This window comes from Podarcis melisellensis, assembly GCF_964234715.1.
Source record: "Podarcis melisellensis genome assembly, chromosome: 1".
In the NCBI taxonomy this organism is placed as follows: Eukaryota; Metazoa; Chordata; class Lepidosauria; order Squamata; family Lacertidae; genus Podarcis; species Podarcis melisellensis.
The window spans coordinates 52,026,996-52,047,945 of record NC_138528.1 but is presented as its reverse complement, the minus strand read 5'-3'; the positions used below and the strand labels follow the sequence as shown (position 1 = coordinate 52,047,945).

General features: G+C 43.3%; 1 protein-coding gene across 1 annotated transcript in view; it reads right to left on the bottom strand.

Moving 5' to 3' along the window:
- The window catches only part of ALX4 (ALX homeobox 4), a 50,187-nt gene extending 30,716 nt beyond the window's left edge, over positions 1–19,471 (bottom strand). Inside the window, exon 1 of the mRNA XM_081892108.1 lies at positions 19,345–19,471. Within this exon, the coding sequence (XP_081748234.1) occupies positions 19,345–19,357 (13 nt within the window). The 5' untranslated portion in view covers positions 19,358–19,471. The remainder of the gene's footprint in view (positions 1–19,344) is intronic.
- Positions 19,472–20,950: the final 1,479 nt, after the last annotated feature.

Below are 20,950 nucleotides of genomic sequence, written 5' to 3'. Positions count from 1 at the left end.
TGCACAGAATTCTTTGAGGAAAAGAGTGTGTTTCAAATATGCTTTAAATATGGATGGGTAGGTCTATACAGGAGAAAACTGCCTGTAGGTGTTTCTTAGGCCAACCTTTCTGGGTCTGGGTCCACACCTACATATCTAAGCAGCAGTTGTGGGCACCACACACACACACACACACACACACACACACACACACACTATTCTATTTGCTACAGCAGAAAGCTTATTTCAAGCCTTCTTTCTGATTTTAATGCAGAGAAGTGACCCTACATCAGTCAGGAAAGCCTCTGTAGGCACATATGCACCCAGGGGCGCCACGCTGGCAGACCCTGTTTCAGGCATTCAGGTCCCCACACTGTTGTAGGACTTTATGGCACGGTTCAGTGTGTCGGCAAAGAACAACTTGCTATTCGCAGGAACTTTTTCTTTCTGCATTGGCATTGAAGTGTCAAACCAGAAACAAAGAAAGCACTTGTGCAGATGGGTTTTTAATCAAATAAACAGGGTGTATGCCTAAAATTCCTGTACAGAAGCAGTGCCAGATCTGTATTATTACTTTAAAATAATATAAGTAAGCAGCCTTCAGAAAGCGTTTCTCGACCAGCTAATATCCTTTGGAACAGAGCCTGGTTTCCAGACATTGGCTGCGTAATCTAGCTGAAAATAATACAAATGCGACCGAACGTCTGTGATTGCTATTTCAACATTAGCCATACATCAGCACCATTCTAGTTTCCACACTATCTTTCCCCTGACCGCAAATGAAAAGGAATAATAATAATAATAATAATAATAATAATAATTTATTTATACCCCGCCCATCTGGCTGGGCCTCCCCAGCCACTCTGGGCGGCTTCCATAGAAACCAAAAATACACTAAATAATTATGCCAAATCTTAAACCTTCAACTAGAGTCGCACTGGAATCCACTGAGGCACTTCTGCTTGGGTAAGGCAAGGCACCTGCTATTCTTCGACCGTCCCTACCCGCTATAGCCCCCTGTGCCTTAAAAAGCTGCGCCTGAACGTTGGGGGACAGTATAGGGTATGGAAGCAGCAATCAGCAAAAAAGCAGATGTCCCCACTGCAGAAGTGCAAAATCACCACTGAATACAAACCAGTGCTTTTTAAGAAAGCTGAAGGTGGCACAATGCAGGCATTGCCTCACATAATATACTACCCCCCCTTTTTTTATTTCACTGCTATTTCTGGCCAAGCAGGTTTTGTGATTTTTTTTTTAAAGTACCGCCAAAAAACAAAAACCCACCCACCCCTACAAAAGTGGAAACAGAGATGATGGCAGGGGATGAGTAAGATAAGTTTGTACTCAGTGCGTAGCAATGGAGTATCATCTCCACAAGTAGCATGAGATCTGGCACCTAAATAACTGTAAAAGCCAGGCTTCCAACAAATCCAGGCTCCACACAACTACTGAGATGCAAATTCCTGTCTCGTTGATTTTCAGCAATGGCATAAAGTGCATCAGGGGGTACCATACATCTCGGAGTCAACATGCTACGCTGGTTAAAATGCTCAGTCAGGACTAGGGAAACTTCAGCACTCAGCCATGATGCTCACTTGGTGACTTTGGGCTAGTCTCTGGACTCAGCTACATTAGTAATAAAATAAAAAATGTGTTTTAAATGCGTTATAACACTGTGACACCAGATGGCGCTGCAGAGTTCGACTCTTCGGCCACATGATTTCCCATCATGATCTTTACCTGAAACTTTTTTTTAATGTGTCCAGCTCCAGCCTCTATCTCTCAGGCTAACTCACCTCATCAGGGTGGCAGTTGCTGAGGATAATAGAAGAGGAGTGACTATGTAAGCTGTCCTGAGCTCCTTGAAAAGTGAGGTATAAATATATGAATAAACAATATCATTCTGTATGCTATGCAGTGTGTTTCTGGCTGTGCTGACCCGTGTAATCTTGCTTTCCGAAGTGTGGAGACAATAGTGATATCAAGGACTGTTACTGTTATGGGCTGTCATCTTCAATTTTCTATGCAATAGGACGGGCTTCTTGTTTACAGAAGTCCTTGCCAACCAGGGAGAGTACAGCCTGAGTTTTGAAAGCATTTCCACAAGGAATGTGAATAGCATGTGATGCCTAGGAACCCAAAAGGGTTAAAATCAGAACAGGATGCAAATTGCTGTGCAAAAAATCAATATCAGCCTCAACCTGAATCCAGTGGTGTTTCTTTTTTCAGGAAAAGAATCAGCTCGTAAAAATTGCCAATTCCATCCCATGCATGCTTCATAAAAGAACATTGAAAGCCACTCATACTTACCTCAGAAGCAAGTCCCAGGATGTCCAATGGGACTTACTCTGAGGTAGATGTATATAGGGTGTATATGGGATTGCAGCCTAAATTTGAGCACATGCTTACACTATTGTGCAACACATTTCTGTTCTTGAAATACCATTATTAATTATTATTTTGTGGCGGTTGTGATTTGATTTCCTACATCTATTGTGAAACACTGCACTTTGTATAAAGACAATTTAGTTCTCCACTCCCATTCTGTTTGATGCTGATTCCTACATCCTAGGAGTACCCATGTTCCAAACTACTTCCTCAGGAAGAAGGGTACTTGCTTAATGGCTCGGGATGCTTTTATAAGTCAGAGGGAGCACAATCATTAGAAACTCAGGCAAACCAAAGAGGCATGTCTATTAGAATCAATGCAAGTCTATCAGAAGTAAATCCCATTCAGTCTGATGGGACTTTATCCCAGATAAGAATGTATGTAGAATTACAATCATAGGTTGTAATCCTAAAAACATTTACACAGAAATAAATCCCACTAAACTCAGTGAAGCTTACTTCCGAGTAAACTCACCTATGACTGGATTGCACATTTCTTAGGCTATCTACTTGGACTGCCAAGCCTGATTCTAACCATGTTTACTTTAAAGCAAGTCCCACTGTATTCAATTGGACTTATTTTCCAGTAGAAATATATTAAAAAATTTCCCAGTAGCACCTTAGAGACCAACTACGTTTGTTCCTGGTATAAGCTTTTGTGTGCATGCACACTTCTTCGCTACTTCAGATACTTTATTTTCCAGTAAATATGCCTAGAATTGTAACCTTAGGAATGTCTAAATTTCTTTGGATTGCGCTTCTATATTCATATCTCCATTAAAGCAATGCATTAAAAATAATAGTTTAACAAAATGTTTTCTGGATTATTTTAAATAAATACTGTATCTGCCGTAGGCTTTTAATTTTGAATTGTATTTTATATTAGGTTTTTAATTTTGACATTTTTATGAGATTGTTGTGTTTTGGTGGTTTATACGTAGTGCTTTTTCCTAGAAAAAGAGGTGCCGCAACGCATCATTCTCTTAGAATCGAAATGGCACCCACATGAGAGGAGCCAAAACTGAGTGAGTTCAGTCTGAAAAAAATCCCTGTTTATGTTTTAATCCCAACCACCCTTGAGCTGCCTTATGAAGGCAATGTGCCCTGAAAGGCATGGTAGAAATGTACTAAAAAGAAAGGAAAATGAATATAGGATCCAGAGAAAGTTAAGTGCTTTACAGTACAATCCTATGCATGTCTACCTACAAGCAGGCTCCACTAAATTGAATGGGCCTGACTCTCAGGATTGCAGTGTAGAGTTGCAGCCTAAACATCTTGCTTATTGCAACAGGAAATTTGCACACATATTTGTGTCTTTCCCAATGAAATCTTTATGACTTAGAAGCGTTTTAACTTCAGCTGGATCATGTTCTTGATTTTTTGATTTAATCAATAAAAGAAAAATCTACCAACTGAAACACAGATAATAAAGAGGCACCTCTGCATTTGTGATGGGAGCACTCTTGAACTCGTGAGGTAATAGTTGAGTCTTAAAGACTGCAGAGACTTAAGTGCTCACGAGCCAGGGCCTTTGTTACCCAGAAATCACTAACATCACAACAACTAGGTTTCACTGGGAAATCTGTGATCAGGATCTATTGCTGCATTTTATTTTTAAGGTTAGCTGCGTAATTAGACACAGCATTATAATTGTAAGTAAGTCGGGGAAGGGGGAAATGCTTGATGGCTCCCAGTGCCCCTTATTCGGTTTAAACAAATATTTATTTAAATTACTCAAAATGCACCAGTCTTTTATATTTATCCCAGAAGAGCGCCATAAAACATCTACAAACAGGATTCCATTAACCTTTGCTGCCCTGACTTAGAGGAGCATATTTCAACAGCAGTTAAATTGAAGTTTAATAAACTCTCGGCCTCTGTCAGCTCCCTCCTCCTTCCCCCCCCCATCACCCTTCCCCCCATCCCCCCCCGCCCCACCTCCTTCTGTCTTTCCAGCATGACTTACTGCACTGGCTTTTCGTTGAAACAGCAGCTGCCAATAGGGGGGACTCATTAGCGCTGCTCCGGCTTCTGATCTGAACGGCAGAGCACCTGAAAGTGTTCCATCAATCACAACCCTAAATGGCCGCTGCAGTGTCGCACCTCTTATTTCTTCGATCGGAGAGAGGAGCTCTCTCTTTGAAGACCTCTCTCCCATTTATTTCCCCCAGTCCCCAACCCCAAATTTAGGCTCGAATGGCTGGGTGCGGCGTAGGGAGCTGAAAACCAGCAGGAGCTTCTCAAATGAGCTGCGGACCAGATCCGAGAAACAAGTCCCCCCCCCCCCCCAAATTCAGAATTGTACTGTGATAATAACAACTCATTGAGAAATTTCTTAGAACCAATCGATTCAGTTTGCTCTCTCAAGATTAACCACACAGAAAGACCAAGCAGCCTCTTGGAGTCAGGCGATCTGAGTGGTCCCCTTCACACTGGAAGCAACTCACAAATCCAGACGTTCACACAGCTTCCACCAAGACTGACTGTATCAGAGCATCTCCAACACCAGCCTTGCTCACTGTCAAAAAGAGAGGAAGATTTTTCTCTCTCCCAGGGATTAATAGAAAACATGTATAAATAAAAGTCAAATGAGCATTTTCGGAATTTGTCATGAATCTTATAATTTTAAGCATTTTGTCATTATGCTATATAGTCCCAAGACTTCTAAGAGAATATTATTCCGACTGTGATTTCAATTGATGTGCATCGATAAATATTTCCTTGGTATTGAAAATCCAATTTACAAAAAGGCATGGGTAAGAAAAAAGAAAGAGGCTTTGTCTTTTTAAACAAAAAGATAACAATTTATTTAGAATTACTAAGGATGGAAGATTGTTATACCTATACTGATTAATGATGACTGGCACTGAACTGAACACATATGAGACTAGGAAAGGCAGGCCTGAGTCTGGTAACAAGTGCCAATGAATCCCAATGTACCTGGATTGTTGTTACATTCAGAGTCAAAATAAGGTGTGTGTTTTTTTTGTTAAAAAGAAAAAAGAAAAAGCCCAACAACTTTGGGGTGTCCTGGTTTTCACTTTTTGAAATATGGCAACCCTGATTTAGGTCTCCAATTCCATGTGCACTTTTACTCAATTTGGCATGTTCTTTTCTGTTGTTCATATCCTTTGCTCCCATCAGATCCAGAGATCCATATCAGATCACTGATTGCCCAGAACAGCCTCAAAAAGGGACAATCAGTCCTGTGACATGCCGATGCACACAATTAACCTTTCTCATGATATCGTTTAGGGATGAGTTTTGTTCATACAGAAGACATGATTCTGTACTGCATAAATAACTTTCCCCATGTCTCCTCAAACACCCAAAGGGCTGTCACATGTATTCTTATTCTTATCAATTATTATTATTTATACCCCGCCCATCTGGCTGGGTTTCCCCAGCCACTCTGCGGATGGAGCAAGCTCTGGATGGAGCAAGTTTGTTTTCTCCTGCTCCAAAAGCTAGGACCTGAACCAATGGATTCAATTTCAAAGAAAGGAGATTCTGACTAAACATCAGGAATAACTAAGAGCTGCTCAACAGTGGAACAGACTCCCAAGAGAGGCAATGAACTCTCCTTCCTTTGAGGTTTTTAAGCAGAGGTTGGACGGTCATCTGTCATGTACAGGTATGTTCTAGCTGAGATACCTGCATTGGAGGGGGTTGGACTTGGGGATTCTTCCAATTCTACAATTCTGTTGGTAGAGAGGATATTGCTTTGCTTTGCAGCATATCACTTGGGTCATTCACACAAATGGTCTCAAGCTATTTCCTCCAAAAGTACCATAGCTCACTTGTTCTCCTTGTGACATGCCATCAACCTGGATTACTTGTGTGCGTGCATGGTCCAGTTTCACAGCTGGATTTCAGCTGCAATCCAATGCACATACACTTCAGATGAGTTCAGTTCAACATAGTGTGATTTACTTCCAAGTATACTTGCTCAGAACTGTGCTGATCACAGTCCTCTTAACTTGATGGCCCTATGAATTTACAGCTACCCAACCCAACTCTCTCTCCGCTGGTGTTTTGAATACTCAAGAAGCTGCTTCAGAGAGGGAGTCCTCATATTGGAGAAGTAAGTGATTACTGTGAGAGTGGCAGATTTTGCCAGGGTTAAGCCCTAGAACCTGTTTTTAATACCAGAGCTCAGTTCTGGAAAGCACGTGGAATATAATAATAGAGCATGTGCAAGGAGCATTTCCCTTGCCAATGGTGCACTATAGCTCAAATGCATATATCTGGAATTAAGGGTAACATACTTTTTCAGTCATAACTTTCAAGACGACATGCGTCCCAGCATCTCCAGGTTTCAAAATCAATCACTAACTTATACATCAGGAAAATGATGTGTATCAGCTTCCTGGTGCATCTATATGGGCTGAGAAATACATGTGCCATCATTTACACACATTATAAGGGTCAGGCCTTTCCCAACACAATTCCTATAGGAGCAACAGCACAAAGCGATCTTCATTGAAGTCCAGACAGAACTTTGGAGAAAAGATTTACTACTCCCATTTTCTTGTGTTTCTGATTAAGAAATCCCTTCTGAGCTCCCAGCAGTTGCATTCTCACATTCTGGACTGGAAAAAAGATCATCCACTTATTTATTTATTTATTTATTTATTTATTTATTTATTTATTTAATTTATAGCCCTTCCTTCCGAAGGAACCTAGGGCAGCAATGCCAGTGCTCTTCCTTGCTACCTCAGCTGTGTCATGAGCAGCTGACCACTAACTACTGTCAGGAGCTGAAGTCAGGCATAAAAGGTAAAGGGACCCCTGATTGTTAGGTCCAGTCACAGACGACTCTGGGGTTGCGGCACTCATCTTGCTTTACTGGCCAAGGGAGCTGGCGTACAGCTTCCAGGTCATGTGGCCAGAATGACTAAGCCGCTTCGGGTGAACCAGAGCAGCGCACGGAAACACCATTTACCTTCCTGCCAGAGCGGTACCTATTTATCTACTTGCACTTGACGTGCTTTCGAACTGCTAGGTTGGCAGGAGCAGGGACTGAGCAACGGGAGCTCACCTCGTCATGGGGATTTGAACCGCCGACCTTCTGATTGGCAAGCTCTAGGCTCTGTGGTTTAGACCACAGCACCACCTGCGTCCCTATGGAAGTCAGGCATAGGTCAGCAATAAAACAATAAAGCACCCAATGTCAGTGAAGTTAACTCTTTATTCAAAGAAACAAAACAGATCAGTCCTATTAGTCACAACAACCCTTCCCAGTAGGTCCTCCTCCCAGTCGGCCCCCTCTTCTCCCTCTGACCACTTATTGTCATCCCACCACAAATTCCCAGGCTCTGAGCCTTCTCCCTTGTGGGTTACCCAGCTGATGCCTCCCACTACTCCTCAGTATCCAGCCCGATCATGACAACTACTGATATTGGGGGGATTAAATGCAACAGACTTGGTCACTTACAATGGATGCTACCTGATCAACTAGGAAAACAGGTCCTTGCATTTCAGCAAGGTCAGGATGGGAAATTTGTGATCCTCCAGATGTTAGACTACAGTTCCTATCGTCTCTGACCATTGGCCCTGCTGGCTGGGGATGATGAGAGTTGGAGTCCAGCAACATCTGGAGGGCCACAGATTTCTCATTCCTGTAGTAAAACGTTCTCCTTACTGTAGTCAAGGGCACAGCTAGGTCAAAAGGCTTACATACTCTTAGCTAGAGATTTCAGAAAGCAGTGGATTCTAAAAGTAATCAGTGCAGTTATTTTCTTTATTATAACCCAGAACAGTTGTAGACTGTTCCCTTGCTGCTTTACCTGAACATGTGCAAGTAAACAGATTATTGCAAACAGAAGTATTGAACAGAAGTATGAACCTCCAATATTCTCAAGAGAATAGTTTTAAAGATGTTGAAAAAACTTTCAATCCTTATTGATACCTCCTAATAACATAACAGAATGAAATGAATTCAAGAAAACAAAATTAGATTCAAGTTATAATGCTGGCCTGTGAAAGTTTGTAAAAATTATGGGGTGGGAGAAAAACACCCTGTTTCTGGATAGTTCTGCCAGGTTTTTTCCACTTTGTTTTCTCTTTTAAAAACAATTTAATATTCACATGGATGGACACAGAAAGAAAGTGAGCTTTGTACTATCTATAGCAATCCAATATTTTCAAATTAGGAACATATATCAGACTCTGAATGCGTGGAATGTTTCATTTTGGCACTGAGAAATAACGCCAGAGTTCATTACGGCTTTTCCTCTGATGAGCAGAACAGCATGTATTTCCCAATGATAAACCGAAGTCCATTTTTTCTGGAAGCTTGAAAACAAGCATTGTGTGTTGATGCAGGAGCATAGAGACAAGATATAAATTCTTGGATCAAACAAGGCCCACACCACTTTGTTAATATTAAAGGAGCTGCAAGGATTTCAAACTTAACTTTAAGGGCTGGATTCAATTAACCCAGAACACTGGTGGAAACCAGAGTGAGGAGACCCACTAGTGCAGCAGGGCTCCCCCATCTCCGCCCCCTCCATGCCCCCGTGCTTCCCACCATGTACTCTGGAAGGTTGGGAGAACCCCCAGAATGGGACATGGTGAGAGGAGAGCATAGGACCTTCCAATGGGCCAAGCAGAAATGCTTGTACTGATGGAACAACTGCCTTAGTGTGACATTGCATTCCACTCAAAGTCTCATGAACAAGATGGTAGAGAATCTGTTTCCACCATCTTTATCCTCTTAAGAAAGTGACCCAACTCAGGCTCAGACACAGGTGGAATCTACACACATATAAAAAAATGCTGTGAAAATGCTTTTTTTAAAAACGTTTTGAAAAATATATTGAATTTACCATAGCTCACCATTGCCATCTAGTGTCACATTTGCATATTGCACTTTACGACACACTAAAAAAAGTTTTCTTTACAACTGTTTAGTTGAGTCCACAGTTCTATTCTTTGCTCTTCACATGTCAACGGTATACCAAGTGAGGTCTGGTCAAGTCATCTTGCCTACTATCCTCCAGCAGATGAGACAAGCAACAGAGGCGGTTTTAGGGTGGTGCAGTATGTGTGGTCACACTGGGTGCCACACTGCAGGGGCCCCCAAAGCAATGCTGTAGAACAGAGCATCACATAGGGTACCACTGAAATTTGAGAGTTCAAAGCCCGCCACTGCAGGTAAACCCCAAATGAATTCCAGTCCTCCTGATTCCCTGGGAGGCACATCTAGTGGAGAAACCCTTCACCCTTAAAGACACACCTTTTTGTTGTCATCAGTGGGACTCATCAAAAAGAACCTTGATGCATTTTAACCAGCTAATGTGTGCACGGCCTTAATCTGGCTACCCATTATTATGCACTGATCCTGCAAGCTGTAGCCACCATGCAAGAGGAAAGAGCTTTGGCCATTTACCATCTAGGACAGAAGGAGCCTTACCAACTCCCGTTCCAGGTCTTTAAAAAATGCTGATTCTGCTACAACAACCTCTCAGGTCAAAAGGTATCGTATTCTTTTTGTTAGTACAGAATTCTTTACGTCTTGTTTGTTGTGGTACAATGTATTTTGAATCAGAGATTTCATGATGAATCTGTTTTGAATTGTCTTTTATAGGGAGATGCTATGCATCGGGGTGGTTTGCTTTTCTTAATTGCATTTTGAGAAGTATGTTTAACAAATAAAACCCCCACCCCAAACATTCTGTGTGCCATTTAGGGAAACAATAGTTAAGTTTATATAATATTTATTGCTCTCTTCTCCTATCCATCTTCTTGAATTTGTGTTGTTTCCTTTCTTATGAACAGCATTGAGAGTGTGGGATATGTACAGATAAGTGGTACATAGATGTCTATTTAAATGACATTTGATTAAAATACAACCAAAGGCAAGGCACAAAGAGCCCCGTCCAATATTGTAGAGCAGAATAGGTGGAACAAACACTTTCTTTCCATAACCAGTATGAGACAAACGGGGTGGTAGAATCCCACTAGGCCCTAGAAGGCAACTAGCTAAACCCACACTGCAATATCTAGAAAGAGGAGGAGGTGAAAAACTAACTGCACCGTGAGGCAGGTCTTATGGCAGAGGTGGGCAACCTTGGGCTCACAGGCCAAATTCAGGCCTCTCTCTCCAACCCTCCAGGCTCTGCCCAGGCCTCACACACCCAGGTTATCCCACTCAGTGGGCCTGCTCTGTGCCCCCCTCTACTGATTTTACCTGGGTGGAATGTGCCCTGACCTGTGACAAAACCATCTGCTTGCCTGGATAGAGAGTGGTGTGTGTCTACGTCAAATAACATCCATTTCTGTCACACCTGCCACAGTATTTTGGCCCTCTATCTTCAAATGGTTCCCCATCATTTCTTACCATCTTAGAAAGTTAGGCAATATCCAAATTCCGCTGACAGGCCTGCATGAGGCTGGGGACATGGCAAAGGCACAACCAGGACATGTGGCACGCAAAGCCGCAATCTCCCCACAATCCACCCACATTGCAGGAGAGAGTACAGTGGTACCTCAGGTTAAGAACAGTTTCAGGTTAAGAACAGACCTCCAGAACAAATTAAGTTCTTAACCTGAGGTACCACTTTTGCCAATAGGGCCTCCCGCTGCTGCCACACCACCACCACGTGATTTCTGTTCTCATCCTGAAGCAAAGTTCTTAACCCGAGGTACTATTTCTGGGTTAGCAGAGTCTGTAACCTGAAGCGTCTGTAACCTGAAGCGTATGTAACCCGAGGTACCACTGTAGAAGGGCATGGGCATTCATCAAACATTGTTCATGAAATGGTTCTAAGTGCCAAGGATTAGTTGGAAAGCAAAGTATGGGAGGAAGGAAATGATAGCAAAACTAATTTACGTCCTGTATAGGCATGGCCAAGTGCTTACAGTTAAGCGACAGATAACCCAAATAGAATCACGTTTGTCGAGTCAGAAGGACCTCAAGGGTCATCTAGTCCAACCCCCTGCAATGCAGGAATAAATAGACTCTAATTCTAATAGTACATGGTCCACATGCATAAAATCCATTACAAGACATAAATGAGTGTTTATGATGCCTCCCTTGGGCACGTTTCAGTGAAAAGTAAAACCACCAGGAATACAGTACTGAATAAAACTAAAGTGTGAGAAAATTTACATGAATGGATGTGGAAGACAGTGTGGCATCATGAGAATGCATCAGAGCCAGTGGAGAAGTATTATTCACAGAAATTAAAACAGTAAACATATTCTATACTGCAATGCTGAAAACTCTTCAATAATATATGCACAAACAAGAGCCACTATATTTAATAGCAACTGCTATGCGAGTGATGGTGTTATTACAGCATCAATAGAAAGAGCAGGATTCCATGAAGCCCAGTGCCAGACTCTCCCCATTACCTTCTCTTGAGGCAAAGTGGCCACATTCCACTGTGCAGCTCTGCGCACTCAAGCCTGGCTCCGACATCTTGTTTCACAATAGGAGCTCAGAGGGACCATTGTGTTTTCTTGTGTGCACAAACAGCGTATTGTGCAAAGCACCCCTTGTTTCCAAGGGAATGCGTGGAGGACTGGGGTGCTGAGAAATAATAAACATGTGCATATGCAAGGAGGGGGATTTGGGATGCATGGAACGGGATGGAATTGCTTTGAAGTTTTTTAAAGGCACATGTCAAGCCCCCTCCCTGCCCATTTCCGTTTTCCCAACTGTTTTGAGATATGCCTATCTCCAGGGGTCTGGAAAGAATGAAATTAAGGAAGACGAAGAAGAGATAAACATTTTAGATTCCAATAGATGAAAGATACTCGAATTCACAGCAGGAAATCAGCGGAGGGGGAGCTTGCCAACACTGGCAGAGGCTGATTCTCATACCGTCCCCAGAATTCAGAGCTGGAGGAATGTTTGAAAGGAGAAGTGGTCCGTTTTGTTTCTGTCTTCATTTGCTAAACCAACAAAAATAATCCCTCTTGCTTGCCCGATCCTCAGCTTTGCTTGCAATTAAGTCAAACTCATGCCAGATCTTTGGAAGTGCAAATAGGCAAGTTTTTTCTTTGGGGTGCCGGTTATTTTCTCATACGAACCTATCACATCAGATTATGAGAACATCAGAAGGGCCCTGCTGGATAAGACCAGAGGCCCACCTAGCATAGCATCCTGTTTCCCACAGTGGCCAGACACTTATGGGGGACCCGCAAGTGGGACTAGAGGGCAAAAGCCCTTTCCCTCCATTGTTCCCAAGCGAGTGGCATTCAGAGGCATGCTACCCTCTGATTCTAGACTACAAGCCAGAGCATCCTGGCTAGTAGTCATGGATAGCACTATCCGCCCTGAATTTGTTGAACACCCTTTTAAAGTCATTCAAGTTGGTGGCCATTGCTGCATCTTCTGGTAGCAAATGCCATAGCTAGTACCCATGTGCAGTGTGAAGAAGTCCTCCCTTTGCTGTGTCTTGAATCTCCCAAACTTCCGCTTCTCTATAACCCTGGGTTCTAATATTATAAGGCATGGAGGAAAGCTTATCTCTATCTGCTTTCTCCACACCCTAGTGTTATATAGCTGGTCTATCATGTCCCCTCCACTTACTCACCTTTCCCCACTAAACAAAATAGCCCCAAACATCATCACCTTTCCACATAGCAGAGATGTTCCAGCCCTGACAAAGAAAAGTTACAGTGTTTCGGTCTATTTAGTTCAGGGGGGACTAAATAGGTAAAGCAGGGGGCCTTATAGTTTGTGCATGGTGTAGAAAAATCACACCATTCCATTCCGTGAGACATTTGGAAAGACATGGTTAGGTTTTCGGTAACTGAGTCCCAACAGGTGTTGATCAGTGCCTTTTCTCTTAGATGAACAACAACAAAAAGCATCCATTCATTTGCCTGTTAAATACTGTATATGCAAATATAAAGATTTATTTTTTTCCTATTGCAATACATTTTTGAAATTATAAACAGAGATGAAGAGTCCTGCAGAGCAGCTGTGATGCAGTGTGACTCTACCTATGGAGGTAAGTCCTACTGAACTGGAAGGTGCTTACTCCCAGGTAAGTCTGCATAGAAATGCAGCCTTACAGCCCAATCCTAGGCATGTTTACTTGGAGATATGTGTCCAGCTTTTATTTATTTATTAAACACATATAGCCACACATCAGTATCTTGGACAGCTTACGAACAAGACAATACCTTGGAGACTAATATATTTGTGTGTGGCAATAACGGCATGGTGGGGCAGGGTCACTGGGCCACCCTCATGACACTGACATCACCACTGCTTACCTGGCTGGGGCAAGGTTAGAGCTGTGCAGGTGGCAATGGCACCACCACCAATTAGGCACTCCCACCAGTGTCTCTGCATGTCCCCAGCCCTGCTGCCACCCTGGACCCATTCAAGTGAGCAGCAGCATTGCAGTTCTCCCCCGCCCCCACCTCCGTGTGTCACTACTGGGCATAAGCTTTTGTGGACTGGAGCTCCTTTTGTAAGATTCATTAAGTGTTATCCTCACTTGGGAGAGGTATGAGATCACTAGGTTTGAAAAGAAAAGAAATATTTTTTTCTCGTGTATGTGTGTGAACTTACACACTGATAACAAAATGCACCCAATACTGGGCTCTAGTACAGGAAAGTCTATGCCACAAAAATCTTCTTCTCCATTAAAGTAACGTCCTGTCTGTAACTAAGGCCTCGTTCACATGGCAGTTTATTCTGTTTTCTCAACATTTCCCCAAGTGTTAATTTCCACAATCTTTTTGAGTTTTCACACACTTCTGGAAATACAGCAGGATATAGCACAAGTTTAGGATTCCTTTCCATGTTATTTGCTTCCAGAAAAAAATCCATTTGTAAATATGTAATGCTGAAAAATTAATAGCAGCCCACTTTGTTGGACCCATTCATGGCGAACTTGCCAAAATATTCAGAGGCTGCTTCTCTTGTGCGTGCTACAGGGCCTATTACAGTCCCCATGCCTTTGAGTAGTTTGCCTTCAAATTTGTTAGGCCCAGGGTGCACTGCAGGATGGCAAAGATCCTCACCAGAGACAGGCCCACCACAGACCCTCCTGCTCCTGCCCAGGTATGCCACAAACCCTTGTGCTCTGAGGCCTTTGCCTCTTGTGACATCCATGCCAAAGGTTGACCACCCACGCGATCAAGAAAAAAGCCCAGGATACTAGTGGAATTTGAGAAGGATGGACAGGTGTTCTTGAATGGAAAAAACTGGTGCAAATGTCTCTGAATTCTGGAGCATTGTTCTAAAAAAATAGATTATAAACCTTCTGAATAAATAAACCTCTTCCTGTAATCATCCAGACTATGTGGAGCTAGAGAGGACTGGAAGACCCTTTAATTCAAACTCCATAAATTAGGTAGGACACCATATCCTACCATATCCAACCAATATGGCACATTGTTTTGATATGCCAGGTATTTAAATGAGTGTGAATGAAAATAGACATAGAGAAAGTATGGTGGGGCGGCCAGGTCTTCAGTCTTCAAGAAACCTTCTACCTGGCAGCATATTAAAATGCTAGAAGTGTATTGATCAGCTTCCCTACCCAACCTATTACCACCACTACCAGCTTCCATTTAATAATGTAAGCAGCTCAGTCAACAGCTCATTAAAAGGCTGTAAGCAAGCCCCTATTCTCTCAGTATTTCTGATCTGTAACATGGGGATAATAATATCAACCTACCTTGCAGGGTTGTTGTATGGATTTCTAAGATAATGTTTGGGAAGTGCCTGAACACTACAAAGCACAATATAAAAGCTGTGCATTGCTTTTGCAAAGGGCTCACAATTATTTTTTAGTTTCCCTTCACAACAATGCTGTGCTACAGCTTTAAACAAACAAAGAAACAAATCCCCCACTTTACAGATGGGAAAGAGTTTGGACAATGTTCAAAATCCAGCTCCACATTTGTGGAGAAATACAGAGGCTTCTCACTATGAGACCCAAAATTATGGTTCTGAATAGGGCTTCCATTATTATCTTCCTCCTTTCATCAACTATGAGACAGGAGACTCCTGCCAACCTAGCAGTTCAAAAGTACGAAGTGCAAGTAGATAAATAGGTACCACTCCGGCGGGAAGGTAAATGGTGTTTCTGTGTGCTACTCTGGTTCGCCAGAAGTGGCTTAGTCATGCTGGCCACATGACCCAAAAGCTGTACGCCTGCTCCCTTGGCCAATAAAGCGAGATGAGCGCCGCAACCCCAGAGTCATCCACGACTGGATCAAATGGTCAGGGGTCCCTTTACCTGGCACTGAATTACAAATCAAGGAAATTTAACAGTGTGGTGCAATCTGAATTATGTTTTCTTAATTGATCATTCTGATCCACCAAACAGTTAAGATGGAGCACTTAGATTTAAACCACTGAAAGGCTGGAATCCTATAATCACCTATCAGGATGTAAACCCCACTGAATTCAGTGGACAGAGCAGACATGTATAAGATTATGTACTGTAAACACTAAGGGATTATAAAACATCTTAACGCCAAGCACTCTGATTTAGCTGCTTCATAATCTGGATGTTAAGACAGTGCTGTGGGATGGACCCAAACACCTTCCTTTGAGGGTTAGCTCATTAAAAGAAACATAGGAGATAGTGGATGTTCTCGGTTTTGCAGAGATCATCTCTGCAAATTATGATTGCCAATCGGCAGGACACCTGAAGAATGCAGCATATAGTACGGATGCAAAACGTAATGCAAGAAGCCAGTATGCTCTCCCTGCTGCCATTCACTTCAGACATGTACCAAATTTCAGGTTTCATGTGGCTGTCAACAATAAACAATGCATCAATAAACTAAATTCTGAGATAATAACTAAACCTTATTATGGAAATGTAGGGAAGTATGCTAAATGTGCTTTGTTTCTATCAACTCTGGATTCCAAGTAAGGGACGTATAATAATCTTATGGACACTTGCTGGGGAATAAGAAGCCCAGCTAGACAGTGGGACTTATTTATGAATAAACACCAACTACCATTTGTTGAGATGAGGGTGTATGTGTATATTTTGTATCCTGTATCTGGCAGCTATACTCTATTACTCGTTTGTGAATGGATAATGGCAAAATTAAATTGGGAAAAGCCTTTAGAGGGTTTTTTTTAAAAAAAAAAGTTTGAAGAGCTCTAATTAAAAATTTTCTTTCTTTCTCATCATCTAACAGTGAAGCCAGAAAATTTCACCAGATACCATATAGTCTGTTATCTAACATCCTTCTCCAGTCTATTATTTTAAAATTGTTCTTATATTCAAAGCCTACATGGGTAGCTCATGCAAATAAACAACTCTTACAGATGCAGGTGGCACTGTGGTTTAAACCAAACAGCCTAGGACTTGCCGATCAGAAGGTCGGCAGTTCGAATCCCCGCGACGGAGTGAGCTCCTGTTGCTTGGTCCCTGCTCCTGTCCACCTAGCAGTTCGAAAGCACGTCAAGTGCAAGTAGATAAATAGGCACTGCTCCAGCGGGAAGGTAAATGGCGTTTCTGCGCGCTGCTCTGGTTCTCCAGAAGTGGCTTAGTCCTGCTGGCACATGACCCGGAAGCTGTCTGCGGACAAACACCAGCTCCCTCGGCCAGTAAAGCAAGATGAGCGCCGCAACCCCAGAGTCATCCGTGACTGGACCTAACGGTCAGGGGTACCTTTACAGACAATAAGTGAATTAATAGCATAAAAATCACACTGTTTAGTTTCTAAGAATTATCATCTAGCAGTTCTACAGCCTGTGCTTTTCCATCCAAAACTATACAGTTCAGGTACTTATATTAGGATCTAGTATCAGGATGAACTATTTCATTACATTTCCCACCTTGCACACTGACAATATATCTTAGGTCTTGTCTGCACTCTACATTTAAAGCTGTTTCATACCACTTGAAACAGTCGTGGCTTCCCCGAAAATGAACTTGGGAACTGGGTAAGATACTGCTTTAAATGTGTAGTGCAAATGGGGCCTTAGAGTGACCTGAATCTTAGGAAGAATTTCATGGAAGTTCAGATGTTCATGGCCAAGCTGTACTAGGTTTAGTGCTGCTTTATACTGTATTTTGTGTCATGTCATATTCAGAGTTTGTTATTGTAAATGGTTGACCAGTAAACTAAACTGAAACTTAGTTTCAATTTTTAAGGATACCCAGAGAGACTTTCAAAAGGTGTCTCGTGCATAGCATCTCAAATTTTCAGGTCTGTCTGGACATCCAAACATCTTAGCTGTTTTTCCCATCTTGCCTACTATGTGCTTGTATATGTTTGAAGTTTGTATACATAGACACATCGCCGCTAAAGGATGAAGACTGAATGAAGGCACAAAGTAGTCCACACTAAGACTATTTATTCTGTCTTCAACTCACCATGAAAGCATTGACCTGTTCCTTTACTTTCTTCTCCCTTTTGCCATACAGGACATAAGTACACCATAGACTTAAACTGCTTCAGCCAAAGGTCCCTCTTCACGAGAAATGCAGGCAACTGTCATTTTGTAATGGCGTCTAGCATTCTCAGAAACTCGGGCAACTGTCATTCTAGAGAAGAGTCTAGATCTAGATTCACTAAGAAAGTCTTCTCAGAATTTCCCATGATTCCTAGGAAAGCCATGACTATTAAATTGGTTAAAAGACTGAAGTATAGATAGAATACTTCAAAAAACTGATAAACATTCCTATCTAGCAGTGCATCTGGGTCATTTTAGACTCTGGACTTAATATCCGTATATGAGGAGCCATCTTTAGGTACTAACTTCACTTGCTTCAAAATATGGTAAACCAACAGCCTTGCTTCACCAGGAGACCTCCCTGGCTCATTCTGCTGAGTGAGGACCTGGGTCTATGCCCCAAAGTCCTGCCCAGACTTAAATTCTCATATTCTTCTGCTGAGCCCATTAATGTTAATGATGTGGCTGGCCATTGAGTCAGAAGCACGGGGATACTGAAGAGTCACAGCAGGACCAGACCTGCCATGCAGCTGGGTTAAGTGACCTTCACTAAGAGGAAAGACAGCAGAAATTGGTGCCACAAAACTGTTTCAAGCCTTGGTCCTGTCAGGAGGCAAGGGCTTCATTTGGATTCCAGATAGTGAAATGTCTTAGACAGAGACTGGGGAAGACGAGAGTGTGACTGGCACCTTCACATCAGGGTTTTGGCAGTCCAAAACTTACCCTCTGTCCTGCAAGGGAAAACACATCATGGCTGTGTGCGGGGAAAAGGGGGGGAATAAATCTGCTGGCTTCGAGAGCCTGCAAGTCTGTAAATTAACTCTCCTTAAGCCCTGAGTGCATTAACTTGGGAGGTTGAGGAGCAGAGCCAAAACATCTCTATTGATTCACAACTTGTTTTGAGTAGTCACCCAGAAAGGCAGCCAGTGAATCACTCCAGCCGGTTTAGTCATGCAACCACATTGAACGCACACCCGAAGGAAGCGCAAAATAAACAGCCTACAGGCCCAGATAACACACACACACACTCTCTCTCTCTCTCTCTTCATGTGTGCTGTCTGGCCTCCATACATCTTGTTGAGGATAGGCGTCTCATCCAAGCAGACACATTTGGGAAGCATCTCCAAACTTTTCACCCAGGCAGATCCTCCTCTGTTTCATCTGCTTTGCAGTGGGTGGCTTGCTATCAAAAACAGAGGCGGGGGGGGGGGGGAGAGACTTTTCAGCTTCTTCCTTCCCCACTTCTTGTTGTTTTGGCCTTGGCAAAAAAAAGTGCCTTTTAGGGGGCGCCAGTGTGAAAAGCCATGGAGAAAACAGAGTTAATTTCAGAGCAAAGCAACTGGGAAAAAACAGGCCAAGTAGGAAAGGAAATCTTCTCTCTTTCTTTTTCTAGTTGCCCAGAAAGAAGAAGAAGAAGAATGCATAGAGGAAAGGGGGAGAGGTCTGGCAGTTTGGATCTTTTGACACATCATTGCTGCAAACAAGCCTCCTCTTAAGGCGGCCAAATCAACAGCAACAAAGCTTCTTTCTCCCTCTCTGTGAAAGAGATGCAGGCACATCTGGTCTGGGAAAAGCCCTACCTTTCAAGCGCATGAAGAATCCCACAGCCTCGCTGCATGTGCTGCAGACGGAAAGGGCTCCGATGCTGCCTCCAGGCGAGGAAGGACTCGCTCCAAGCTCCAGGCGCCTCTCGCCAACTTCTAAAGCCAGATCCTTCGCTTCCCCCTCCCCTCTCGCTGGGAGGGCGCTGGAGCCGTTTGAATGACCGCGCTGGCGACCCCTGTTGTGCAAGAGGGAAGGCGAAGGCGCAAGCCGCGTCAGAACTCTTAGCTCCGAGCGAGAGGCACCGCGGTAGCCAATGGGAGTCGCTCCAGGAAGGAGAGCGGGTAAGATGAAAGCCAGCGGCGGGGAGCCGCAGGCTGCCGCGAGTTCCAATCCTGCCGAGGGCTTTTCTGCTAAGTGGTACCAGAGGCCTGAGCTACACACGGAGCGCAATGTGCAGGGCCTGCAGGTGAGGGCAACTCTCTCACACACAAACACACACACACTGTATTCCCACCGGCTGTCTGAACTGGTGCAGACCAAATTCTGCCGTCCTAATTGTCCTCATCTCATCCCTAGTCTCGATCAAACCGTATAGTCCAAGACTAACCATGGATAGTTAGAAGTAAGTCCCACAGTATTCAATGGAGCTTACTCCTAGGTAAATGTGGTTAGGATTTCAGCCTCTCTTTTTCTTTTCATGCTTCTCTCTCTCTCTCTCTCTCTCTCTCTCTCTCTCACACACACACACACACACACTTCACCTCGTCCATTCTTCACTTGATCACTCTGAGCAGAGCCAGCCCAAACTAAATTTATTTCAACAGGAGACAGTGAAACTTTAACTTAAAAAATAAATAAAAACCAATGGATTTTTACAGGGACTCTTCTTTTGACCTTAAGTCTTTCTTATCCCTAAAGTCAAGTTTCTCCTTTCTCACACACCTATGACTTATTCTGTTTATGATCTTCAGCTTTTGTTCACCTTTTGCCTCATTGGGTAAAGGTCAAGGGTCCAGTTGCGGATGACTCTGGGGTTGCGGCGGTCATCTCGCTTTATTGGCCAAGGGAGCCGGCGTACAGCTTCCGGGTCCTGCGGCCATCATGACTAAGCCGCTTCTGGCGAACCAGAGCAGTGCATGGAAATGCCGTTTACCTTCCCGCCGAAATGGTACCTATTTATCTACTTGCACTTTGACATGTTTTCAAACTGCTAGGTTGGCAGCAGCAGGGACCAAACAATGGGAGCTCACCCTGTCATGGGGATTCAAACCGCTGACCTTCTGGTCGGCAAGCCCTAGGCTCTGTGGTTTAACCCACAGTGCCACCCGCATCCCTTTTGCCTCTTTAGATGGCACTATATTCATGGAAAAAGCATACATGTAACTCTCCAGTGGTTTGGCTTTACCCCCAAAGGCACAGACTCTTCCATTGTCCCCCAAGACAGATAGATGGATGCCAATAACAATATCCATGGCTCCTTCACTCCCATAATTTGGAGGCGGGGGGTGGAGGGTAGCCATCTTCAATACACTGTATAAGTTTGATCCAAAAATCAGGGACATGGCTATGATGGGTGCAGTGCCACTTAAAAGACAACAACTCTCCTTTGCAAGAGCTGGTCAGAATGTCCCACCACTATCA